At 41.1% G+C, this 21,321-nt stretch overlaps 2 protein-coding genes across 2 annotated transcripts; one reads left to right on the forward strand and one right to left on the reverse strand.

Moving 5' to 3' along the window:
* Positions 1–348: 348 nt before the first annotated feature.
* ND-39 (NADH:ubiquinone oxidoreductase subunit 39) lies at positions 349–4,750 on the forward strand. The gene is made up of 8 exons (XM_080285929.1): positions 349–429; positions 1,286–1,497; positions 1,966–2,157; positions 2,477–2,578; positions 3,141–3,274; positions 3,606–3,767; positions 4,116–4,290; positions 4,574–4,750. The coding sequence occupies exons 1-8, from the start codon at positions 399–401 to the stop codon at positions 4,748–4,750; spliced, it is 1,185 nt and encodes a 394-aa protein (XP_080142055.1). The 5' UTR covers positions 349–398.
* Taldo (transaldolase) lies at positions 4,707–21,124 on the reverse strand. Its single transcript, XM_080285930.1, has 8 exons — positions 20,967–21,124; positions 17,599–17,722; positions 13,599–13,838; positions 12,774–12,899; positions 11,713–11,849; positions 11,341–11,451; positions 10,297–10,453; positions 4,707–5,609 (listed from the first exon to the last, which is right to left on the reverse strand). Exons 1-8 carry the CDS (start codon positions 21,064–21,066, stop codon positions 5,567–5,569), a joined length of 1,038 nt encoding a protein of 345 aa, XP_080142056.1. The 5' UTR covers positions 21,067–21,124; the 3' UTR covers positions 4,707–5,566.
* Positions 21,125–21,321: the final 197 nt, after the last annotated feature.

The raw sequence follows: 21,321 nt of genomic DNA on the forward strand, positions 1-21,321 counted from the left end.
ATTGGAAGTAAGCAGTTGGTTAATTAGATAAGGAAAAAGTGTAGTTACAGAAGCCTTAACAGTGGCGAAACATTAAACACATGCTTATATATAGCTATCAATATGACTCGAGATTTACAAACGCTCTATATACACATATATATAAAAAGATCGACGGTAAATAAGGTTTTATTTCATTGTTCTAACTAACAGAGAGTCTAAGAACCTTGTAAACCAACTTTCGGAAATCTCTAGTGTAAAAATTAAAGATTCACACATTTTGGTTGTTTATTACATCAAGTAATTTATTCCACTGACAGTCTTAAAGATATTCCGGCTACTGATTATTTATTTACAATCTAGAGCATATGTATATAAGAATAACTTCACAAGTGGCCGCCAGGGTGAAGTCCTCCACCATGGCTTTACAGAAGAATATAATTCTCTTGGGTAAATATATAATATGTTTAGTTAGTTACTTCTAAGAGGCCTTTGCTGTGAACATAGGTATGCGGACATGGCATGTATAGGTACAAGAAATATGGAGGTCCTTTTCACTTGACAACTGCCAGAACTGTATCAGCTGATTAAGCCAAACAAACCCGGTTTACAAACCTTAATAAATTACAGTCTTATATTCCTAATTGTTTGTCTCAGCAAGGGAAGCACACCTTAGGTCGAAATGTTGCAACACTGTCACAGAGGGATTGTGTTCTGAGTTCTATAATTTATGGATGATTGTTCTCGACTCATATTTGCAGGCAACATTGCACTTGAAATTTACTATATTATTATTATTGATAACTATTGCAGACGTACATATTACTTAGTGATTTATAAACATGGACTGAAACAAGGATGAGCCATTATTACACAGATTTCACTCCAAATATAGTACAGTTATTGGTACCCTGGTGAGCTATTTAACCTAATGTTTTTGCAGTTTCAGAGACACACATTGGTTAGGGTAGTTTAGTTAATTTAGGTAAGATTAGTTAGGTTTGGATTGGTTAGGTTAAATTTGGTCAATGAAGTTTGGATAATAAAGATGAAGGATGGTATTTTGGTGCCATTAGGAAACTTATTAACATCTCTTACTGATTTATTTCTGATTCTGCTCCATTACTATAGTCTGTGTTATTCATGCAATCTGTCAGTATGAAGAAGGTATGAGCAAAAAGGTGGATATTAATGGGTAGTTTGGAAAATAAATCACTAAGGAAGAGGTGCTAGGGAGTCTCATACCCAACAAGAGTAAAAAAAAAATATGGAAAAACCCAGAACAAATTATCTATAACTCACGCAGGTCTTGGTGCGAGGGTGGGTGTGGTGGCTTGTGGTGGTGTGCAAGTGCGTCACAGCTCGGATGTGCATTCGCTGACCAACCCCAACCTGGGCACCCTCAAGCGGGGGCGTGGTGGCCGATCATCCTTCTCTGGGGACGTGGCCACTGTGTTTGGCGCCTCAGGTTTCGTTGGACGCTATGTTTGTAACCGTCTCGGAAAAGTGGGCTCGCAGGTAGGTCATTGGCGTATTGTTGTTGTTGTTGTCATATTCTGATGTGTAAACTCACTACCGCAATAAATAAATAGACTACAGCGCATTATTGATATATGATCATCCAGTATACAATGAATGAGATTTTTTTTATACGATCGCCATAATGCCTGATTTCTCGGCTTAAGATCTTTTTCCCTTGTACTGTCACTATGCTAAATTGATTATATGGTCAGTTTTCAAGAATGCATCCTGGTAAAAAAAATAATAATAATAATAATAATAATAATGCTGGTAGCATGTTGTATAAACAGTATATCCTACCCTTTTATAGCCAGACACCTTAATTCCATAAGGGGTGGCCATAAACAAATCACCTCCATGTCACCCTGTCCCCTGCCATTTCCCTGCCCTCTCCCCAGTTTACACCCCCTTCTCATATATCCTATCTGTACAACTATAAACTCAAGCCTTATAATTTTCTTTCAGATCATCATCCCTTATCGCGGTGACCACTACGATGTTCTGCGACTCAAGCTGGTGGGTGACTTAGGCCAGGTGCTGTTCCAACCCTACCACCTGTGTGACGAGGAGGCCATACGCAAGGCTGTCAAGCACTCCAACATTGTCATTAACCTGATTGGACGGGACTTTGAGACTCGCAACTTTACTTTTGAACAGGTGCGGGTTTGGTGCTCGCTCTGTGTTCTCGTTTCTTGTTGTTTTTGTTCTTCCATTCCCTTCGCTTCCGTCTCCTCTCACATCTCCTTTATCTTCTTCTCTCCCATCTTCTCTCTCTCTCTCAGCTTTTTCCTCTGTCTACTCCTCTCTCCCCTCCTCTCCTGTCTTCTCTTCATTTCCATCTCCTCTCCTCCCCTCTTCTCTCACTGGATATTACTTCAAACATTTCATCCACTGGTTGAAAATGTAAAAGAAAAGTACAGACACTTTTTTTTACATACTACAATACATCATTTACAAGCCTTACTCTTTCTTGCAGGTTAATGTGGAAGGTGCATATCGTCTGGCAAGAATAAGCAAGGAGATGGGAGTGAAGAAATTCATCCACGTGTCTGCCCTTAACTCAGACAGGGAACATGAGGTCATTGTCGGCTATATACTTCTGGTGTGAGAGTGCTTTGGTAAAATATAAGTAGCACGTGTCAGCCTTGGTCACCTAATTGTAACTCTCCACACTACTTCATCTCTGGCAGCCTGCCTTTGCAGTCCCATATCCCTGAGGTCAAATACTATGACTTCATCCCAGGTTTTTTCCAGTCTGCCTCTCACAGCCCTACCCCTGACATTCACACATCTCGCCTTCTGCACCCAGTTGTCATCCTCCATTCTCTCCACATGCCCAAACCATTTCAATCTACCCCTCGTCATCACAACACCAGTACACTCCTGCCCCATCCTTCTTCTCAACTCTTCAGTCGCAAACCTAAGAACAGAGTTAATGATAATTTATAAGTTGGAGTTATGATGATGATAGTGAAAAGTGGGAAATAGAGGTATGATGATGATGCAGGGATACTTGTCAAAGATGGGAGATAGGGTTATGATGATGATGGTGGGAGTAGTAATAATGATAATGGTGGTAGTAATAATAATGATGATAGTGGTGGTAGTAGTAACAATGATGATGATGATGATGATTACAGGGCTACATACTGAAGGGTGGATCCAAGTTCCTGAGGACAAAAGGGGAGGGGGAGCAGGCAGTACGTGAGGCTTTCCCTGAGGCCACCATTTTCCGACCCAGTGATGTGTTTGGACAAGAGGATCGATTCCTTAGGTGAGATTAACGCTTTGAATTTAGGGGCTAGAGTTTCCCTTTCCAGCTTTTTATCGTTTATAAAGGGTCCATCGTGCTTAAATGCATTTACCATGGTCACCTAACGGCGACACTCTATGCTGCTTGATCTCTGGCAGCCTCCCTAGTCAGTTCCATGTCCCTGAAGTCACACACTATGACCCAACTTATGACTCCAATTTTAGTTTCTAAATAGGGTTTATGACCATTTATGCTATACAGTAAATTGTCCACAGTATAAGTATAATGTACATACATCGCAGACAATTATCTATTTATTGTTAATATTCCTGTTACCCCATGCCCTCTCTAGGTACTATGCAGGACTGTGGCGTCACCAGTTCCGATGGGTTCCACTGCCTAAGGGTGGGAACGACGTCTGGAAGCAGCCAGTGTTTGTCAGTGACCTGGCCCAGGGCATCATCAATGCCATCAAGGAACCACAAGCTGCTGGCAAAATATACGAAGCTGTTGGGTGAGTGACAAGCATCCCTTACGTCCCTTCCTATACAGTACAGTACCACAAAAGGATGTTGATGGACTGCAGCAGAACGGCAACTTCAGCATGTTTTTAAGAAAAGTTAGCCACTTGAGTGCTAAGTTGTTTACAAGAAATCTAAGACTTGGTTAGGAGGGAGAAATGAGTCTCATTGGTTGCCCATCAGTCATCTCTCCAATCTGATTACACATGGCCATCAACTGAACTGAAAGGAGTTGGAGATGTTTGTCAGGAGTAAGTATGTTATAACTTTATCTCTCTCTGTCTGTCTCTTCTCTCCCTCACCCACCCCCTTTCTCTCCATCTCTCTTCCTCTCTCCCCAGGCCACGTCGTTATGAGCTGCGTGAATTGGTTGACTGGTTCCATCGCATCATGCGCAAGGACGGCTACATGAGCTATGATATGAAGTGGGATCCGTTCTTCCGGCTTAAGGCGCAGCTCACTGAATTCTGCCCATCATGGCCTGTCAACACACTCACCAGGGACAAAGTGGAGAGGGTGAGATGTGTGATGATGGTGATCATAATATTAGGTGGTGACGGTGATAGTGGAAAGGGTGAGAGAGATGCATGGTGTGTTTATTAGCAGTGAAGAGTACAAATTATTACAGATTGATTGGATGATGGATGGATGGATGGATTGAATTTTAAGTAAGCCCGTCTAAAACAGCCAGTTTGTTTGCCCCCATTTTCTTTTTCATGGCATTTCTCTTAGTCCTCCACTACACAGCCATTTATCATTATTTTTATTTTTTTATGACACCACTCCTCTTGCTCAACAGGAGGCAGTGTCGGATACAACAACCGGTCTGCCCACCCTGGAGGACTTGGGTGTGACACTGACAAAGATGGAGGACAGAATGGACTGGGAACTGAAGCCATGGCGCTCTGGCAGCTACTACGACGAGGAGCTGGGAGAGTTTGAGCCCCCCATTCCTCCAAAATACATCGCTGCCTGATTTATCTGTCCTAATGAGATATAACTGGAATTGTATCTTTGGAAGTGGGTTTGGTGGCACGTTAAATTTCTCCTCGTACACCTTCAAAATACATCACTGCCTAATTTATCTGTCCTAATGAGATATAACCGGAATTGTACCTTTGGAAGTGGGATTGGTGGTTGTTAAATTTTTTCTCGTACACCTTCAAAGTATATCACTGCATAATTACCTTGCCCTACTTAAAAGTGACTAATTACCACCCTGTAATAAGCTAATTGGGTTCATTAGTATAGTTGAGACAAAGTTAGCCAGTATCCCATAATTTCTTCTCACTGCCCTCCTACTGGCTGTTCCCCCTAAGCTGAGAGATGCTTGTTATATTACCCAGCTCTGTGATACCTTAGGGACAAAATAACAAACATACGAGTGATGTAAACTTGGGGGAATAATAGGCAAACTTTTATCTGCAAATGTTATTAATTTTCTGTCCCAAAATGTTGGTAATTTTCTAAGTTATTTTGGCAGTTTACCATTATACTTTGTGAAGGTGACAGGGGCCAGTGACATGAATGCAATTTGTTTGTGGCCACCCCTTATGGGATGAAGGCGTTTGGCTATAGACAGATTGATGGAAATTGACAAAGTTTAAGGCACAGCTCAATCTTGATACCTGTGGCTACTAACTCATCACAGAAAGAAATGGATATGTTAATGACAAAACTATCTGATTAAAATAAAAATTGTGGAAGTAGAAAATGGTTGTTGGGTGTAAATAGTACTGTATATGGATTTCGTAATATAAATAAATATATGTACAATGAATGAGTTTCCCTTTCACCCTTTGTAACAGCAGACGAGTGACCAGCCAGCAGCAACCCTGAAACACAAATATGGCTGGTCAGAAAATGTCACTATTTTTTCTTTTTTTCAGTTGTGTACACTGATTTCTTTTTTAAATTTTTGTCATTGGATTATTTTCAGTTTTTAAGGGAGATTATTTGTAGTGTCAACAAGTGGGTTGGTGAAGGGTTAGTGCCCCTCCCCATAAAACAACTAACTCAAGAGACAAATGGGCCACCTCTTATACAGGATTATGGCATCAGATTATAGATAAATGGAATATTAAGTGAAGGCAATATCTAACCCTTCCACCTCAAAATGTCTCAGATTTTATAATAATTGTCTGTTGGTAGCCAGGAAAAAAAATAAAACTAGGGAAATGACCAGCTCTTAAATGGTTACCACCAAGGTTGCAGTATCTCTATATTTAATTACCTGATCATATATAACTAAATTGAATAATCAGACTGGGTTAGGTACTGTACTTTAAATTCTCAACGTGCCCTAAAATATGGCACTAAAGGAGGAAGTACTGCAAATTTATCCCATGTGATAAAACCATCCTGCACTCTATTCCACATGAAAGTCCTATTTTAGCCTACCCATCTCTACCCAGTTTTACCAACCAACTTAACACTACACTGATTACACATTACTCCTTGCCCCAGAGAAGTCATGCACTAAACAAACCCAGACAGGAAATGTGCGGATCCCTGGCGAACCACATGAGCAAGTGATTACACTGCAGTTTACCACATTGTACACCCAACTGGCTTTGCTTCCATGCACCTTACATACAAAATGATGATTGGGTGTGGAAAGGGGGTAGGGTTGCAAGAGGCAGACTAAAAAAGACCTGGGATGAGATAGTGTGTGACCTCAGGGATAAGGGACTGAATAGGGAGGCTGCTACAGATCAAGCAGTATGGAGAACTGCCATCAGGTGACCAAGACCGACCAATGTAAACATGTTGGAGCCTTCGTAAACAAAACAGGTTTGGGAAAGACCTGTAGCAGATTTATACAAGTTTCTACCGCAGTATGAATGGCAGTAATTTGGCATCATTTTCATCATCATAATCATCACCATTTTAAAATAATTTCAAAATACAGAACTCCTACCAATAAAACATACTTGACTTGAAATATAATACCAAAATATTAACCAAAAAAACACTGCACTGCCACCAAAAAAAAATAAGTATCTGAAATATAACACCTACATATTAACCAAAAAAATCTGCACTACTAATAAAATGTACTTAAGAACTGAGATATAATACCAAAATAATGATACAAATAAAGACATGACTACATCTGACAAAAAGGCATCTGGCTGAACATCATAAGTTTTCAAAAATACATTACTACTATCTGTACATGTTTAAGAGAAAATACTAGTCACTTCTTACTGGGAATATACAATGGAGGATGGAGGAAGGATGGGATGGGAGAGTATTGGTGTTGTGATGAAGAGGGGTAGATGGGGATGGTTCGGGCATGTGACAAGGATGATGACAAATGGATGTAGAAAGTGAGTTCTGTGAACATCAGGGGTAGAGCTGTGAGGGGCAGACCAAAAAAGACCTGGGACGTAATCACAGGGTGTGACCTCAGGGTTAAGGGACTGAACAGAGAGGTTACTAGAGATCAAGAAGCATGGAATGATGCTGTAAGGTGACCAAGGCTGACACATGCAAGCACACTGGAGCGTTTATAAGTGATACACACAATATGCTGTAGCTGAAATTAATTGATCAGTTTTTATTTTCAGATGATGCTGACACAGACACAAGAAAAACAATTCCCCCATCCCCAATCAGTAATTTCCACATTAAGTTTACAGAAGAAATGAATCTCACAACAAGGATACACATCAGGAATATACTGCAGTGCATACAGCATGGTAGACACTTCATTCATAGAGAACTGTATTACAAAGAACTAAAATTCAGCTTGGTTCACTCATAGATTTTCCTTTTTATAAAAAGATGATGAACAGACGAAGGAATAATAATAATAATAATAATAATAATCTCTCCAAAGGATGGCTGTGGTTTATTGCTCATGTAATGCTACTCAGGGATGAGTGTGGCTGGTCACTCTCATCTTAAATGCAAGGACCAACTTGCCTAGCCTTGGGCTCCTACACTCCTCATGGCAGCACTGGATAAGATGATGAGTGAATGAAAAAATAAACTCTCAATTATCTGTCATTGCAATATCCGGCACTGCTAGCTCGGCTCTATTAAAACAACATCTAGCAAATCATGTAATATCCAATGCCGAATCGGGTTGCAACTGGTGGTTCTATGAAATATCCGGCGTTCAGCCACATCTACTGGCTCGTAATCAGTAGCCAACCAGCACTGCATTATTGTATTACTCTACTGTATCATTATTTTATTGTATTTTATACTTAGTTTTCATTTTTCCCTCATGGGAGAGCATTTAGGATGGAAGGTCGAGACGGATAATAACACAACATCCAGCTTCACACCAAATGTTGAGCCAATGGGGGGTACTATGCAACATCAGAGTTCTGCTTCATGCGGCACAGGGCTTGGCTGAATTACAACGGATAATCGAGAGTTTACTGTAATCCATAGAACAGATTACAAGCGTCTTCTGTTCATTAAAAAAAATCTATAACAGTCAGACCTAAACTGCTGTAGACTGAAATTTGGAAGGGGGGGGGGAATAAATCAGCCTGGCCAAAAACACCATACCAAAAAAAGTCTATTAATACAAAACACCATAATGATAGACATCTAATAGATATAACAGATACAGAGACCTAAATGCAACAATTATAAATCTCACTATATGAGAAAAAAAAAAAAAAAATACATTCTCTAGGAAGGAACTTCAGAAATTATCACTAAGTCACTCAGGAGGAGGCGTTAGGAGCTTCTTTAACCGACAAGAATTTGAAGCTTCCTAACACCTTTTCCTAGTGATTTATTTTCCTTATTACACCTAAAATAATTTGATAGTTTCCATGTACACCATTTTTCACCATATGAGTACAAAGCTCCCTAACACCTTTTTCTAAGTGATTTATTTTGCTTATTACAACTATATACTTTGACAGCTTTCGCATACACCATCTTTCACCATACTTTGTCCTGCTACACTACAAACCACTATCATTGTTAACATCTAAAAAAATATTCTTAGTATTCAAAATCTGGACCATACTGGAATGCACAGAGTGAGAAAGGAAAATTATGGAATGCTGTGTTTCATTCTGGTACAATATTTAGAATGTTTAGAATTAGATCATGGAATTACTTTAGAATTAGAGCACAGACACCAATCATAACAGGTTTGAATAATAATAATAATAATAATTCAACAGGCTATTTAATATCAAGAAAATATTAGGTCAAGGAACAGATGGAATTTTGTCTTAACACTCTCCCAGGCCAAACTTGCATTAACCTTCCTACCCCATTCCCAAACCGAGGGTGAGTTTCCAACACGATGAAGTTCTGTGTCCACCAAATGAAGCTTCTGTGTCCACCAAATTGTTATGCCACGTACTTGAGCCACGAAAAATTGCTCCTACAAGTGAGGCATCAACGCGTCATCGGCCTGGAATCGGTTGGCCAACAAATCATGCGTCGGTGCGTCAATGGCTCGGAGTAGTGTTATGAAATGCCCTGAGAAACAATGCACCACTATTAAACAAGAAAATCAAAAGGCACCATTTACTGTTTTGAATTTTTAGGAAATGCTTTATGCATCTGACGGCAATTTTCAAAGTCATTTTTCAAAGTTGTTTTGTTGGAGCCAAGATTCCATAGACTTGAATGATGAGTGAATGGAAGCATGGCCCCTTAAACTGGGCACTCTTAGCCTGTCTGGACATTGCTACTCCTCACCCCGCCCTAACATGGGAAAGGAGGCCTGGATGATGATAATGATGATGAATGATATCTTTTTTGAACACTAGATATATAGTAACACTTAAGACCAGTGAGTTTCTGTGCCTGTTCTTGTTGCGTGTGTGTTTTTCAGCTTATTGGAGGGACTTAAAATTTGAAATGCAGCCTTCATGACCCCTTTCTTGAACAGGGGGACATGCCTCTGAATAAAATCACATGGAAATCAAAAGAATAAACCCCAGTATTACATCCCTGGACTGTCAATGTAAAAGGATAAAGACTACAGATGATGACCAAGCCTCTGCCAGTGCACAGCTACAATACAGTGCTTTGTAATGGCTGCTGCAGTGAAGTTAACGATGGTTGCCACATGCCCCCCTACAGTGCACCAATTTACAAACACCAGGTACCCCTCCTTGTGTGCACTGATTACAAACACATCATCATCACCAATCTACAAACACCACATCATCATCAGTAATCTACAAACACCATTTCATCACCAATCTACAAACACCACATCATTTCTACAAACACCACATCATCATCATCATCAATCTACAAACACCATCATCATCATCATCACCAAACCACATACCCCCTCCCTGTGTGCACTGATTTACAAACATCACATCATCACCAATCTACAAACACCATCATCACCACAAAACAAGGTCCCCTCTCCTTTGTGTGCACCAATTACATACACGCCATCATCACCAATCTTCGAACACCATCATCACCACCAAACAAGGTTCCCTTCCCCCCCCTGCTAATGTGCATCGATTTACAAACACCGCCACCATCACCAGACCAGGTACGGCTTGTGTTTACTTGAGGCGGTCCAGCAGCAACTTCTCCAGCTTGACGGCATCCTGGGCGAACTTGCGGATACCTTCGGACAGTTTCTCAGTGGCCATCTGGTCCTCGTTCAGCTCCCATCGGAACTTGCTCTCCGTCATCTCCACCTTCTCCAAGTCGTGTTTCTTGGCTGTTACGAGGAGAAAACACATCATCATTATCATCATCATCATTAAGCACTGTTGTCATTATCATCAATCATCATCACCATTGTTGTAATTATCATCAATCACTGCCATCATCATCATCATCATCATCATCCAGACCTCCTTTCCCACCCTACGGTTGGGTGAGGTAGACTCCAGAGTGCGAGGAAAAAGTTGACATAATGAGATATTAACCAAAATATACCAAACAGAATGAGCCACACTTACACGATACAATGGTCCTCACTCCATCCTTTAGGTGGGAAGTACTAGAATTTCTCTTGACTTTACGAAATGGGCATCAACTACACAAACTTTTTTTTTTTTTAATCCAAGAAATAAGGAACCCAAGGCCAGAAGCCTGCAAGATTGCTCCCTCCAAGAAAAAACAAAAACAAGATAACAGTAAGCCAAATTCAAGATCCATTCATTTTGAGATGCCTGGACTCACTGCATTTGGAAGACTGGAGGTCATAGGCAGTAGGAAATACACACAGAGGGTGACAGAATACAAACAGAGGGCAACAGAATACAGACAGAGGGTGACAGAATACAGACAGAGGGAGACAGAATACAGACAGAGGGTGATGGCATACAGACAGAGGGTGACAGAATACAGACAGAGGGTGACAGAATACAGACAGAGGGTGATGGCATACAGACAGAGGGTGACGGAATACAGACAGAGGGTGACGGAATACAGACAGAGGGTGACGGAATACAGACAGAGCGTGACGGAATACAGACAGAGGGTGACGGAATACAGACAGAGGGTGACGGAATACAGACAGAGCGTGACGGAATACAGACAGAGGGTGACGGAATACAGACAGAGGGTGACAAAATACGGACAGAGGGAGACAGTACATACCACTGGCCTCTGAAAGCTGCTGAGTGACTGGTTCCGTTGAATTCTGCAGCTCCTCCAGGAACTTTGGCCCAATGGTGAGCAGGTCGCACCCAGCCAGCTCACGGATCTCACCTGTAATGCAATTAACTTTTTATGAGGAAAGATTACACCAGTACACAAAAAAGCAGCGAGACAAAAGAAAGTTAATTATAAAGAGAAGAGAAAGACAAAAACACATCCAAGGGGCAAGAGAAAAGAAAGTTAATCATAAAAAGAAAACAAAGACAAAAAGGAAAAGTTCATTAGGTAAAAGTGAAGAGAAAAAAGAAAGCCAAACATCCCATATCGCCAAAAATCTTAAATATTTGCTCTAGAAAGCTTGAAAAAACTTACCAGAATTTCTGAAGGAGGCTCCCATGACAACGGTTTTGTAGCCAAACTTTTTGTAATAGTTGTAGATGCGGGTAACACTCTTGACACCAGGGTCCTCGTGGGGCTCAAACGTCTTCTGATTTGTGTTGGCTACATACCTGGGATAAATAAATAAATAAATAATAATCTTCTGTCTATCTATAGCCCGATGCCCTAATCCCACAAAGGGTGGCCGCAGACAAAACGTCTCCCAGTCACTCTGTCACCCACCATTTGACTGCCCTCCCCCAACTCATTGCCCCCTCCCTCATATACCTCTCAACTCCATCCCTCTACCTCATCCTCAGTCTATAAATAATAATACCAGTAATAATAATAATAATAATAATAATAATAATACACCTCTAATAATGCTAATCTGGGACAAACACTTACATACTGTATACAGTCATCCCTCAATGATACGGTTACTTTGACAATATTGTGTTGTTAATCTAATTCCACTTAAGGATGTTGTTTATTCTACTGTATTCTGGCTTTCTACAGATAACTTTATTCTGCTTAGGAAAGATATCTGACCTGGAGGGATTACCTGTGGTCTTCATTAGCTTCTTCAATGTCTTTCCTACACTAAACAGAAATGCCTTAAGATACAAGTAATAAATTAAGACATCACTGTAGTAGTACCAGCAGTAGAATCCAGATCTGTCTATCCAAGTACACCCATGAACTGAAGGCAAACAATCATCCCTGCAGGGCCATCCCATGCAGTGAACTGTTATTCCCTTTAAGTGGGCAGTATCTGTTCATGGGGAAGAGTGTGGGGGTTTGATTTCTGGATGGCACCACATTTGCATCTCTCCCCCACATTAACAGACACAACAGTACGCTCCACATCACCCCGTAATCTGGCGTTATGATTTCCACCTAGTATTGTAAATCGTTTCCTGGGATACAAGTCACCTATGGAAGAAGTAGGCAGCACTACATCAAGTGAAAGAATGATAGCTGCCAAAATCTACCAATAAGACTGTAAAGGTGTTAAATACTTCTGTATGTACCATCTCAGTAACGCAGCTCACCAGTCAAGGATGCGGCCAACAAACGGAGAGATCAGTGTGACTCCCGCCTCGGCACATGCAACGGCCTGGGCAAATCCAAACAGCAGAGTCAGGTTGCAGTGAATGCCATGTTCCTCCTCCAACTCCCTGTAATTTAACAAAAATAAAGTGTCATTAGAAAGTAGTCTCAATCAGCTAATGTAGTGTTTAATTAGAATTCACTGTGCTAACTTTCATTGCCAAGGAGGCCAAGGATGAGACGGAGGGATGAAGTGGAGAGGTATGGTATATGAGAGAGGGGTGTGTGAGCTGGGAGCAGGGCAGTGAAATGGCGGGGGACAGGGCGACATGGAGGCGATTTGTTTATGGCCACCCCTTACAGGATTAAGGCGTCTGGCAATAGACAGATACTGTAGATCTTTTTTCTCCATCATTTAATCAGATTTCACAGTGCTATCTTTCACTACTATCTGTTTTCTCTAACTTGGCCCTGAGTCTATTCCTTTTGCAGTTTATTTCATGCACCTCACTGGTATAAAAAGACTCTACATCCTTTCCACAGCACTTCTTTGTGACTAGCACCATATTAGACTGCTGTGAGGGGCAGACTGAAAAAGACCTGGGACAAGGTCATAGAGTGTGACCTCAGGGATAAGGGACTGAAGAGGGAGGCTGCCAGAGATCAAGCTGTGTGGAGAGCCGCCATCAGGTGACCAAGGATAACATGCAGTAAGTAAGCATGTTGGAGCCTTCATATTCTTTACACAAATGGCTGAAGGAACACTACAACCATCCATCATACCGGCTATTTCAGTAACTCTACAAATCTTACTGCATCACACTTACTTGGCGGCCTGTATTCCCTCCCACGTGGATGCCAGCTTGATGAGGATGCGCTCCTTGTCGTACCCCTCAGCGGCAAACATGGACACAAATTTCCGAGCCTTGGCCACACTGGTGTCCTTGTCGAAGCTGAGTCGGGCGTCCACCTCGATGCTGACTCGGCCCGGCACAATCTTCAGGATCTCACACCCAAACAGCACAAACAGGCGGTCCATGGCCTCCCTGACTTGGTCTAAGGTGTCCCTGGTTAGTGAGAAAAAATAAATAAATAAATAAAAAAAAATTATCATCATCACTGTCATCATTACCAAAGCCATCATCATTAACAACACTGACCTTTTTCCTATTAATGGATGGGGGGAGGTAGCATCCAGAACGAAGGTATGACTTAAAAAAGCTCTATGCATCATCATCATCATCATCACCATCCATCAAAACTATCATCATCACCATCCACCAAAACTATCATCATCATCATCCACCAAAACTATCATCATCATCACCATCCACCAAAACTATCATCATCATCATCACCATCCATCAAAACTATCATCATCATCATCCATCAAAACTATCATCATCATCATCACCATCCACCAAAACTATCATCATCATCATCACCATCCACCAAAACTATCATCATCATCATCACCATCCACCAAAACTATCATCATCATCATCCACCAAAACTATCATCATCATCACCATCCACCAAAACTATCATCATCATCATCACCATCCATCAAAACTATCATCATCATCATCCATCAAAACTATCATCATCATCATCACCATCCACCAAAACTATCATCATCATCATCATCATCCTAACTTCCTTCCCAAAGCTAGGGATGGGATGAGGTAGGATGTAGGAACAAGGAAGGAGAAAGTAAGAGAGTGAGAGACCTACTAACATCACACACTGCAAAGACACATTCCTATTTCTCTTCAGGGATGAGGCAGGAGATAGAAACAGGGAAAGAGAAAGCAGGAAAGTGTGAGGGAAACAGCATCCACGAGAAAATTACATGTCCTCATTTCTCTCTATCTATCTATTGCCAGACGCCTTAATCCTGTAAGGGGTGGTCACAAACAAAGCGTCTCCATGTCGCCCTGTCCCTCACCATTTCATTGCCCTGCTCACAGCTCACACTCCTCTCACATACCTCTCCACTCCATCCCTCCCATCCTTGGCCTCCCCTTCCCTCTCCCCCCCTCCACCTCACTCACATACACTCTCCTAATCAGTCTCTCACTCTCCATCCTCTCAGGTCCAGATAATCGTGTTCATGGCCAGCAAAAATCGTAAGGTTAATCTGATTCAACTTTCCCGGCTCTGATGACCTTGTGGGTGTGAGTCAGAGAAATGCTTGTCTGGCCTCCACACTTCATGCTTCAACTCACACTTAAGGCCTTCACACACACACACACACACACACACATGGGGTACACAGACACACAGACACAGACACAGATGCACAGACACATACATGGACACACACACACACACACACACACACACACACACACACACACACACACACACACACACAGACACATACATGGACACACACACACACACACACACACACACACACATTCAAACAAGACACAAAGGTATGAAAGATCTGTTATAGGTATGTTTATTATGCTGTTTTCTGACTCTCTCTCTCTCGCTCTTTCCCTCTGTCTCTCTCTCTCTCTCTCACACACACACACACACACACACACACTTCTAACAACTACACAAAGGTATGAAAGAGCTGTTATGGGAACATTACTATCCTGTATGGGTTATATGGACATTGGGAAGCGAGGGGAAGAAAAACCAAGAGAAAGAGTGTCTTGTGGGTTAGCCTTCAAATGGCCTAACCAGAGTTACACAAGACAAACCCACACCACCCTTGCATCACCAGAACTCTCTACTCTCTCTCACTCATGCACCTTACTACACAGCAATTATATACAGTCAATCATCATTATCATCACCGCTATCACTGTCATTATCTTCCCTATCACCATCATCAGTCACCATCATTGTCATTATCACCACCACCACCATCACCATCATCATCATTCCCCTTTTCCCAGCCAAATATGGGGTAAGGTAGAGTCTTGTAATATACCTAACAGATCTGAAAAATGCAGTGGGTTCTTGTCTTAAAAAATTTTCAAAAGATGCTATTAATTCCAACAAATGGCTATCATGCTGTTTACCATTTACTGTGGAATTTCACTAACTCCTTCACTATACTGCCATATTTTCAGTTATAATCTGTCAGTCTATCTACCTGTCTATTTATCTATCTATCCATTTGTCTAATAATAATAATAATAATAATAATAATAATAATAAAAATCTCCATCAATTGCCAGATGCCTCAATCCCATTAGAGGTGGCCACAAACAAACTGTCTCCATGTTCCCCTGTCCAATGCCATTTCACTGCCCTGCTCTCAGCTCAAACACCCCTCTCTCACACAATAATAATAAGAATCATAATAATAATAATAATAATAATAATAATAACAATAATAATAACAATAATAATAACAATAATAATAACAATAATAATAATAATAGTTTCCCTCAGCAATACATATTTTCAGTTCAGTGTCCTTGGGCTAACTTTCTCTCCACCAGACTGACTGCTGTGGTTATCTCTTACATCACACCAGCCCAGCAACATCACACCACCCTCTTGCAACATCACACCACCCTCACTCTTTAACATCACACCACCTCATTACACCACCCTCTATTTTAGCATCACACCACCCTCACTCATAACATCACACCAGTTCACTACACCACCCTCTTGCAACCTCACACCACCCTCACTCATAACATCACACCACCTCACTACACCAGCCTCTCTTTTAGCATCACACCACCCTCACTCATAACATCACACCAGTTCACTACACAACCCTCTTGCAACATCACACCACCCTCACTCTTTAACATCACACCACCTCACTACACAACCCTCTTGCAACATCACACCACCCTCACTCATAACATCACACCACCCTCTTGCAACATCACACCACCCTCACTCTTTAACATCACACCACCTCACTACACCACCCTCTTGCAACATTACACCATCCTCATTATTTAACATCACACCACCTCACTACACCACCCTTTCTTGTAGCATCACACCACCCTCACTCATAACATCACACCAGCTCACTACACCACCCTCTTGCAACATCACACCACCCTCACTCTTTAACATCACACCACCTCACTACACCACCCTCTTGCAACATCACACCACCCTCACTCATAACATCACACCACCTCACTACACCACCCTCTTGCAACATCACACCACCCTCATTCTTTAACATCACACCACCTCACTACACCACCCTCTTGCAACATCACGCCATCCTCACTCTTTAACATCACACCAGCTCACTACACCACCCCTTCTTGTAACATCACACCACCCTCACTCATAACATCACACCAGCTCACTACACCACCCTCTTGCAACATCACACCATCCTCACTCTTTAACATCACACCAGCTCACTACACCACCCCTTCTTGTAACATCACACCACCCTCACTCATAACATCACACCAGCTCACTACACCACCCTCTTGCAACATCACACCATCCTCACTCTTTAACATCACATCATCTCACTACACCACCCTCTCTTGTAGCATCACACCACCCTCACTCATAACATCACACCAGCTCACTACACCACCCTCACTCACAACAACACACCTCTCTCACTCATATCAGGAAACCATTTACAATGCTGGGTGGTAACCATATAACCAACCCATACTTGTTTCCTACATGTCAACAGGTGGGTTGGCGGAGGGTTAGTGCCCATCCCCGTAAAGCAACTAACTCAAAAGACAAACGGCCACCCTTTACAGGATATGGCGTCTGGTTATAGACAGATAGAGATAGATAGGTATATGGTATTTTTATAAGTGATGGAAAGTAGGGAAACAATAGGGTGATACTAACTCTGCTTTCTCCTTGCCAAACTCCACAGCCTGGTCGATGAGAGGTGCGTACTGGCTCATGTTGGCAGCCTGCAGGATCAGGGATGGGTTGGTGGTGGCATCGGTTGGTTTGTACTTCTTCATTGCTGTAATAATAAAAATAAGCTACTACTACTACTACTTATACTATTACTACTACAAATAACACTGTTAATAATAATAATAATAATAATAATAATAATAACAATAATAATAACAATAACAGTAATAACCACCATCATCATCATCCGGACCTCCTTTCCCACCTTAGGGCAGGGTGAGGATGATGATGATGATGATGATGATGATAATTATAATAATAATAATAATAATAATAACAATTCTATGCAATTTTAAGATTACCATCCAGTATCCATGTGCCTGACTCACTCAAGCAAACAGCCTTGTAACTCCTAAGACATAAGGAGGGGAGACTTCAAACTTCCATATCCTCATTAACATTCCACAAAGACAGGCAGAGAAAAAAATGACACGCAGCACACAGTCATTAGGGAAGAATGCAAGGAATGTCAGTGAGGAGTATTGATTTCTTTCTGACCCACAGCTTATGCTTTCACTAGGACTGCTACACTAACAAAGGGAGATTACAATGCGGCATTATAAGGGCTGTCTTGTTGGCTATGTAGTTACCTTGTGTGTGTGTGTGTGTGTGTGTGTGTGTGTGTGTGTGTGTGTGTGTGTGTGTGTGTGTGTGTGTGTGTGTGTGTGTGTGTGTGTGTCATAGAATACTCAATTTCTGTCTTTCTATAGCCAAACACTTTAATCCCATAAGGGGTGGCCTCAGACAAATCACCTCCATGTTGTCCTCTTCTCTGCCATTTCCCTGCCCTTCCTCCAAGTCACACATCCCTCATAAACCTCTCCATTCCAACCATCCATCTCATCCTTGGTTTTCCCCTCCTCCTCTCTCTCTCCATCTCACTCACATACACTCTTTCAGTCAGTCTCTCATTCTCCATTCTCTTCACATGGCCAATAATAATAGTAATAAAAAGACTTGCAGGTCTCTCTCTCTCTCTCCGCACTACACTTCCACGAACAGTATTGATCAAGTAATGTACAGTAATGGAATGAGAGAAGCATTTATTAAAACTCCTAACCAATTCTTATAAGTACTGTACACTACTAATAACAGTATAATATAATGAGAGACTGACTAGAAGAGTGTATGTGAGCAAGGTGAAGGGGGAGACCAAGGATGAGGAGGGATAGATTGGAGAGACATGAGAGAGGGGGGTGAGTTGGAGGGAGGTAAATGGCAGGGGACAGGGTGACATGGAGGTGATTTGCTTATGGCCACTTTTTACAGGATTATGGAATCTAGCAGTAAATATATACGGTAGATAGATAGATAGACAAATAGACACAAATAGACAGACAGATACACACTGATAGATACAAACACCAAATTCTATCATTTTTAAAACTAACATTCACTCTAGTTTGGTTGCTAAGCATTTGTCATTTGTATAATTAGGCTACTGACAGACAGATAAAGAGAGAGATAATTTTAGATAAAGCATAAATAAATAATCTTATCTTAAACGCAACTCTCAAAATAATTTATAAGTATGGCCTCTTACCCGGAACCATTCAAGGTCTCGAGACAGGAGTGGATTATGGGAAAAAACATTAACTATTCCAACACAATTATCTTTTTCTGCAGTTTACTCTATACTCATTTCACTTTAACTTGGCCCAAAACTGGCATCGCTCCAAGTGCTGAGTTTTTACAGGTCATTCTATATATACTCTTTTCACTATAACCTGGCCTAAAACTGCCATCTCTCCATCTTGAATGCCAAGTTTTTGCTGTTCATTCTATACTCTCTTCACTTCAACTTGGCCTAAAACTGCCACCTCTCCATCTTGAATGCTGAGTTTTAACAGGTCTTTCTATACTTTTTATACTCTAACTTGGCCCAAAACTGCCATCTCTCCATCTTGAATGCTGAATTTAAACAATGGAGTAACACTAGAATATGGCACTAGTCATGAATAAGTGCTATGGAAATGGTGTACAGCCATGGCATTGTCTTTTTCTGCCACTGAGCTATGTGAATTAAGCTGCAGAAAAATGAAAAACTGGGCCAAGTTAATGTGAATGGAGTATAGTTATGTACATACAATATTATTCAACTTACAAAGGATACCCAGCAGTGAAAGAGATGATGGAGGGTATGGCTTGTATTCCTGAGTGAAGATGCTCCCTAACACCTCTTCCTTAGCCATTTATTTCTGGATGTAGGAGGTTAATATCCTTTTTCTGGTTATTTATGCAAGGTATGGTGATGTCAGAAGGATGTACAGTATATGAAACTGAATTGGAGAGTACAGTGTAATAAGCAAAATAAATCTCTTAGGAAAAGGCACTAGGGGGCTTCCTTACCCAAGAAAATAGAACAGTAAGGGGTACTAAGTAAGATAAACTGATTAGGAAAAGGTGTTAGGGAAAGTTCTTAAATATGAATAAAGGTGTGTAGCATTTCTCACCACTACAACTCAGGGATATCTCACCTATGCTAAATATAACCATTTTTCTTGTATATACGATGAACAGAGGAAGGAAAAAACAAATTAAATACAAAAATAATTCCATACACCAGATTATATGTGTCCTCCATTCATAAAACAATCTGTAAGTTGAATTTGAACTGCTGTAGGTTAAAGATTGATTTAAAATATATCTAAAGACCTGACAACTGCCGGAAGACTGACACTATAACCAAAGCATAAAATACAACACAGGAACATCACTGGGGAAAAACCAGCCACGATAATTCTTTCCTATTGTAGTTTTTATTGTTTTCCTATTGCTGTCTACTGTATTTATTCTCATTTACTACCATTACCAACATTACTCGTTAAAAATACATAAACAGGCAATGACAACACTTTAAAACTCTTTCATATCGTACTCATTTTTCCAATATCAAAATGTCAAATATAAGGAACATTACAACACAAAAATGCTTAACATCATATTGGGGAAAAACCATTATCTACATTTTCTATTGCAATTTATACTTTTACGGACACCAAAACTTTACTCCGGGTGTAAAAGACGTAAATGTCAAATATAAATACTGTCACGAAGCACATAAAACAGGATTACCGGGTGTCAGCTGGAGAAACAAGTTAAAAGTTTTATTAGTTAACATTATTCATTACTCCAGGTTAAATATAAACAGAAAATAGTCCGTGACAGTGCATAAAAAGGAATTACACAATCAAAAGAACGTTAATTGCTAGCTATGCGAGGGAGATAAGCACGCCGGGCAGGAAAAGGTAGATGGGATGCCAACAGGTGGACGCTCATTTTTAACTCACCTTCAAAATCTCCCGTGTCCGCCACCACCACCGTCATCTCCTTCAGCTGATCCAGGGACGTCGTAGCCATCCTACCCTTCTTCGTCGGCGACTCTGACATGGTTGAGAGCGTGACCGAATTTATATATTGATCTAGCGCGTGACGTCAGCCCCCTCACGCCGCCCACTGACCGCAGACTGATTAGTTCCCCGCCCCGCCGATAGAGGGCATCACTAGCCATTTATATATTTATTTATTTTTATCTTTTTCGAATTTCAGGATGTAGTAATAACAGCCTAGGCGATTTGATAGCACTGTTTACGTTGGGAATAGCATCTACAGAATAAATCATACTGTATATCGTAGTTACATGAT

The sequence above is a fragment of the Coenobita brevimanus genome, chromosome 109 (assembly GCF_032717465.1).
Source record: "Coenobita brevimanus isolate Jiangsu-jjx chromosome 109, ASM3271746v2, whole genome shotgun sequence".
In the NCBI taxonomy this organism is placed as follows: Eukaryota; Metazoa; Arthropoda; class Malacostraca; order Decapoda; family Coenobitidae; genus Coenobita; species Coenobita brevimanus.